General features: G+C 51.6%; 1 protein-coding gene across 1 annotated transcript in view; it reads left to right on the forward strand.

Moving 5' to 3' along the window:
- Positions 1-4,539, forward strand: part of BCORL1 (BCL6 corepressor-like 1) — a 56,788-nt gene extending 52,249 nt beyond the window's left edge. The window contains exons 11-13 of the mRNA XM_006881787.1: positions 53-130; positions 858-1,011; positions 4,257-4,539. Coding sequence (XP_006881849.1) covers positions 53-130; positions 858-1,011; positions 4,257-4,539 — 515 coding nt within the window. The remainder of the gene's footprint in view (positions 1-52; positions 131-857; positions 1,012-4,256) is intronic.
- The last annotated feature ends 2,282 nt before the right edge of the window (positions 4,540-6,821 follow it).

A 6,821-nucleotide genomic window follows, 5' to 3' on the forward strand; every position in this document is an offset into this window, starting at 1 on the left:
CTAGATTCCCAGCCCAGCCTCTCAGTTTCATGCCTTTCTCTTCCTTCATCAGACCACCTACTGGATCTCCAAGGCCGGGCAGAGGGTGATCCTGGAGTCTCCTGGGACTTCTATAGCAGTTCTGTGTTGGGTAAGCTTCAATCCGTTTTCTTGCCAACTTTGACTCAGAAATGTGGGATTTGGCTTGGGTTTTACTGATTCTTCTCAAAGAATAGGAGCAGCCCTTGTAGTACCTTGTAGCCCTTGTAGTACTGTAGTTTGCTCTGTTAGCCAAGGCCCTACCCCATCCTTTCCACAGGGGCAGAGCTCACTTATCTAAACCAGGGGACACAACAGTGATTGGACAAAGCATCCTTCATTAGCTTTGTACCCTGGGCATTTTTCTCACTTCTCTCTTTAAGGTCCCCCTCACCCACACCTCCCCCTGGCTTTGCCATAGCCCTGACAGAAGCCCCCTAGAAGCATTGCCACCTCTTTTGTTTTGTACACGCAAGAAAGACCCTACCCCTCATCTAGCAGCTGCCATTTCCCTCTGGCTCTCTTGGGCTTCCATCTTCAACAGAAACCCACTTCTTGTTTATCGATGTATAACGACGCTCCCTCCGCCGGAGATGAGCAATCTCCTCCATGCAATTTACAGCCTCAGAAAGTTACTGGAAGGTCAGCGGTGAGTCAGTTCTGGCTCAAGGGCAGTAAACCGAGCACTATAAAATAGCTTGTTTCCAAGCCCAGAACATTCATCAGGGAAACTTCACCCTGACCAAGGGTCTGTGGCCTTGTTACTTGGTAGCTCATTGTTGCCTTTTTCCCCTTTCCAGGACACTTGAGTTCTAATTCCCAGTGTGTTCTCCTTGCAGAGAAAAAAGACGGGTTTGCCTGTGACCTCCTGCACAATCCCCCTGGGAGCTCTGATCAAGAAGGAGACGACATGGAGGAGGATGACTTCATGTTTGAGCTCTCTGACAAGCCTCTTCTCCCTTGCTACAACCTTCAAGTGTCGGTGTCCCGAGGGTAAGCGTCTGAGAAATCGGCAGGGAATGGGGGGCGCGGATCCTGGCAACCTCTGGCCCATCTCCCTGGGAAGGGTGGAGTTCTCCAGGAGGAAGGTGGTGACCTGGAGAAGGAGCACGGACTTTGCGCTCCAATGCCTCACCTTCACAATAGACTGAGTGTGTGTGCACTCCCTGATCTGAACATTGAGATTCACTCTCAGCGTGTCTTTTGTGCTTTTCCTAGGTGTAAGAGATGATCTGGGAGATATTTGGCTATTGAAATTATTAGAATCTTTAGAAGGGTTCTGTGATTTCTGGGGACAGCTAGACAGAATATTTGAAATTGAGATTCTTGGAAAAAGCTGGGCCATATGGTTGCCATAGCTTTGGGGCCTTTTGAGTGTCTGAGTAATCCACAGCCTGCTTTCACATAGCCTCAGTGTTGGAGAGATGGTGGCATCAGGGCTGTCATCTCTCCAGTTAACCGTGTCACTCATTTTCAGGGGCTCTGTACAGGGCACATCTCAGGACTCCAAACCCAGTTTAATTTCCCTTGGACCATCCAAAAGGGTGTTGGACTGCCTGCAGGGCTGTGCTTCTGGTCAGTTTTTATCATGCCAATGGTGAAAAAGATGTTGGCACCCATGGTCCCTTTGTTCTTTGCCTCATTTATGAGGTATTGTCTTCTGACTTGCGTGTTTGCCTCTTTTAAGTATCCTTGCATACAACTGTAGGCAAGATATTTCTTTGATGTCTAGTGAAAAACTGATCCGATCCTATTGTTTTTTTGAAGTGAGATGTCATGAAGGAAGGGCACATGAGGAGGGGGGACGGTGGGAGACAAGACCACAGCTTACACCGCTACCAACTGGACCATGATGTCTTTGCATCCCTCCCTTCCCCCTAGCCTGATAAGAATAAAAATAGCCGATATGATGACATGAGTCGGGGTCAAGTTTCAGGGGCTTTTGGTCCTTATTCTTCTGGGCATAAGCTGATCCTGTGGGCAGGGGAGGGCCTCTGGGATATAGTATTGCACAGTTAATTAATTCCTCCAGAGTATTCAGCAGCGCCTTCTCTGAAACAGGATCTTGGGCCTGGGCAGACAGAAGAGCGGGGGAGCCTGCTTTAGGTACTGGCAAAACATGGGGCAACCCAGGGCTGTGTGCCACCCAGCAAGCATGCCTGCAGGGCTGACTTGCAGAGCGCATTTGCGGGTTTTCCTGATGTGACAGTTTATTCTGAAGCTGTCCTTCTCCACAGCTGCAGCACAATGTGAAAAATGGATGTTCTTCAAGGGGGGAGGCTGTAGAATGGGGCCTCGGGAGCCCTGTGGGGTTCAGAAGTACCTTCTGAATCATCAAAGCAAGACTGAGTTCTGATCATCTGCGTCTGTGTTCTGGAGTTTCTCTTTTCTCTCTCTCTCTCTCTCTCCCCCCCACCCCAATGCTTTGAAAGAGGTGATCCAAATGGCTGGTATTGATGATTCCATTCTCTTAACCCAGAACACTCCATTCCCTGATTGTTTGAGAAGACAGAGGTTGCTGTCATTTGGGAGAGGTGTTGCATTTTAAAGCAAAGGATTGTGGGTCTGAGGAGACGTTTTCAATGTTGTGTGGGGAGTTCCATTCCATAAACATGTCACAAGCAGCTGGACCAGGTCAAACCTGAATGACCAGGCTGCTGCTCCGGCCTTTATAGATCTAAGGGAGGAGATAGACAAGGACACGAATAACTAGAAGAAAAGGCAAAATGTTCCAAGTTTTTAGGTTTGTTAGGAGAATAATATTACATGCTCATTTTGCAAAAACAGTTCGGAAGGGTATTGAGTGAAAAAGAAAAGACTGCTTTACCCCAAGTTCATGTTCATGTACTGCAGAGAGAACCAAAATTTAAGTGTTTGTTATAGCCTTGCAGAAATGATAGGTAGGCAGTAGGGCTGTGAACCAAGTGCAATGAGACCATAAATGACAGAGTGAAGTTCCTGGGGGAAGGGTTCGTGGGAGATCGGTTATCTGAGCTAGGTCAGTAAAGAGAGACCAGAAGAGCATGGCATGGGCAAAGGCACTGCAGCATATGAGTGTAGGGTATACAAAAGTAGTGAATCAGATGCCTGGCACTTGGTGGGGGAGGGGGACAGTGAGAGCGTGTGTGTCTATGTGTGTGTGTGAGACAGAGAGAGACACAGAGAGAGAGAGACACAGATAGACACAGAGATATTGGACTGGAGAGGTTCAATAGACAGACTCACATTTGGAAGTCCTTGTGTAATATTTGGCTAGAGAATTTGGAGTTTTTCTGGAGGCACTGGTGAGCCATTAAATGCTGTTGAGGGAGGGAGAGAGAGGGTCATATTCTCCTTTGAAGAAACTAGTCGTAACATGGGTTGGATCCTGGTGGCTGGGGTGCAGAAGGGTGGCTTTTGGCAGAGGGAAACAAACCAGTACAGAGGCTGATGCAATCCGGTCCTGGCAGCAGCTGCAACTGTGACAGTGGGATACGAGAAACAAATCCTGGAAACAGGGACTGCTGGCACGGGATGCAGCGTCCCTCCACCGCCCCTCTCGGTTTACCAGTGCCAGCACTGGGCCCCTGCGCGGCCTCCCAGGCGCCCCTCTGAGCTGTCCCCGGGCTGTTGCCCGAGTCCAGTCGGGTCCACTCAGCAAAGCGGGCCTGTAACGTGAGCTCGGACCTGCACGAACAGCCCCGATGCTGCCTTCTCCTGCCGCCCGCTGCTGGAGAAAGAACTTGTCTAATGCATTCCAGAGCCAAAGAGAAATGCCTTTTGGATTACCCGCAGTTGAGACCTTTCTCCACGGCTCCCCTCTGCTGGGGAAGATTGAGGTGAACAAGCAGACAGGAGCAAGAAGACCAGGAAAGGGAAACCAGTGGGCTAGGGGGGCGTGGAGTACCAGCAGATTCTGGTCATCCCCAGGTCAGGGGCTGCAATCCATGTCCCAGGGAAACCTGTGGAAAGTTCAGTTCTGGAAGGTTCGTGCCAAGTGCACATTGCCCTTCCTCTCCCTGTCTTTGGAACAGGTCGGTCCTGGGTCAAGTGCTCACCAGTTTTGCAAAAGCTAGGCCCTGTGGTGAAGGGTACAGGGGACTGTATTCATCCCAGACACGGCCAAGGAGGAACCCTGGTAGTGTGGTGGTTCTAGTGCCTGGCTGCTAACTGGAAGTGGGCCGTTCAAGCCCACCTCTCAGACAGGAGTCCAGTGGCCTCCAGCCCCCTCCCCTAACTCTCCCTCTTGCATTTTCCAGGCCCTGCAACTGGTTCCTCTTTACCGACGTCCTGAAGAGACTGAAGCTCTCCTCTCGGATCTTTCAGGCTCGATTCCCGCACTTTGAAATCGCCACCTTGCCCAAGGCAGAGTTCTACCGGCAGGTGGCCTCCAGTCAGCTGCTGACCCCTGCTGAGAGGCCCGGAGGCCCGGAGGACAGGTCTCCACCAGGCTCCTCTGAGACTGTGGAGCTGGTGCGCTATGAGCCTGAACTGCTGAGGCTCCTGGGGTCTGAGGTGGAGTTCCAGCCTTGGAGCAGTTGACGGGGAAATGCGCCCCCCTTTTCTTTCTCCTCCTGAGTCTGCCCTTCCCCTGCCTCCCATGTCTCCCCCCCCACTGAGCACCAGACTGCAGAATGAGGCAATAATATGGACCAACAAGAAGCCGCCTTATCCAATGCCAGCATTAGTGACTGGATTTTTTGGGGAGGGTGGGGTTACAGTTAGCTCTCCTCTCTCTCTGTGTTATCGTTATTGTCGTCGTGGTTGGTGATGGGGGTAGAAAGTTGAACCCCGCCTCTGAGGACAAGAAGTCCCAGGAGTGGTGGGAAGAGGCCACACCAGGGTCCTCTGGACTGGCCTCCATCTAAGTGTCTGACCAAGACCAAACCTGGGCCCTGAGGGGGCCGTGCCCATGACCCGAGGAGAAAGGAGAAAAGCCCAAATCTCTGAGTGCTCCCCACTCTGTTCCCCTGTGTTCTTCTGTCTTTCATAGTATTTATTTTATTAGTATTTAATTTGTATTGTTGCATTGGTTTCTGATAAGTCTGTATCACTGTGACGATTTGAGACAACTTGTTGTGTTGAGGGACTTTCTTCACCCCCTTTCTGTTCCTCTGCAGCCGCTCCCTGCCCCTGACAAAGTGACTTGGAGGGGGGAAGGACACGGAGGGTGAATGAAGCTAGTTGGTGCTGGCCCAGGCCGGGGTGGAGGGGGGGGGTCAGGATTTGGTGCTCCCCCCACAGTTGTTCTTCTTTCCTCCCCCTCCTCCCTGCTACCCTGAGACTGTTTACTGTGGGGGCAGGGAGGACGGTGGGGCAAGAGGTTAATGGATCACTCTAATAAAGGAAGAGCAGAGAATGGGTCTGATGGGTGAGGTGCCCCCTCTTCGCCCCCCCTCCCCTGGGCTGGTTCCCACCCCACCCGGTGCTGGCCTGACCCCCTGGCTAGATTCAGAGCTGTTCTGCACCCAGCCCTCAGCCCTTCCCACACGTGCCCTGTCCTCTCTCTTCCGGCCCCCAGCCGCCTTTGGAGTCTGCAGAGGGCCCCAGACTGCCTGCCAGCTGTTTTCTAGCCCAGAGAGACTCGTCTCCAGTGCAGGGCTCCACTCCCGCGCGCAGGCCTGGAGCTGAGCTTAGGCCTTAGGCCTCCAGCATTGGGCTTGTTGAGGGGCGAGGGAGGAAGGAGGGGGGCGGGAGCGAGCCAGCTCGAGCGAGCGCGTGAGGGAGGAGCTTGGCCGCTTACCCCCATCCCCGCCCCCTCTGTGGCGGTGGCTTTCCCACTCTTGTTCTTATTTTTCTACCAATGTGCTATTTTTCCAAACAATCCTTGTAGAGCGTGCGTGCCATCCAAAGGAGAGACGGCCTCCGACTGTGGTCAGAGGTGGTACGGTTTTATTGTACAGGTGCTAAAAACAACAAAGAAGAAGAAGAAAATGGTGGTGGGGAGGTAGCGTAACAACAACCAAAAAAAAAAAAAAAACCAAAAAAAAAAAAAGCAAACCAGTTTGAGGATGAGACAATCTGTCTTGCAGGGGCTTGTGGGGAGCAGGGGTGCTGATTTTCTTTGTATTGTGTTTGTTCTTTGTTCCTGGGGGAGGATGCACCTACCCCCTTTCATAGGACTGCACCAAGCCTCAACGTGCTGCCCAGTTAGTTTGGGGCAGTTATCTTTTTTTTTTTTTAACCGACAAAAACAATCAACCAACCACAACAGGACAAAGCAAAAACAAAAGAAAAATCTCTATAAAGTTGAGGGGTTTTGCATTTGGACTTTCTGCTTTTGTCTGGGTCGTGGTATTGTGTGTGGCTTCTTTTTCTCTTTGCCTTTCCTTTTGCACATTGGGGTGTGTATTCTGGCTGCCTGTGATGTTTTGAAACAGGCTGTGGAGTCAAAAACACTTGCATACCGAAAAACCTGGCTCGGGGCTTCTGTCTTCTCGTCTCGCTTTACTCTCCACCCGTTGGGACTTCTCTGTGGCAGAGGAAGCTGAGTTACTTGGTCCCCTCTTCAGCACTGAGAGACACCCCCACCCCATTCCCAGATGCGCACAAGTGGAGGGGCCAGAAGCAAAGTGAAGAAACATGGCCAGCTGAGATCTGGGTCACTGGGTCAAGGGCTGGAAAGAAAAAAGTACAGCGCCCCCCCCCAATCCTAGGGGTGGGCTGGCCAGGATCACTGGGTCCTGGGGGTTTGGGGGACTGTGTGGACATGTGTGTGCGCATTTTTTAATTGGCCTGAGGAATCTGCTCAGACTTGTGATAAGACCACTTTCAGCTGCAAGTGGGAAGAGTAACTGAGAAAAATCACGTGCCTTGGAGTCTCT

This window comes from Elephantulus edwardii, unplaced genomic scaffold (assembly GCF_000299155.1).
Source record: "Elephantulus edwardii isolate Elephantulus edwardi_28Jun2011 unplaced genomic scaffold, EleEdw1.0 scaffold00016, whole genome shotgun sequence".
Lineage (NCBI taxonomy): Eukaryota > Metazoa > Chordata > Mammalia > Macroscelidea > Macroscelididae > Elephantulus > Elephantulus edwardii.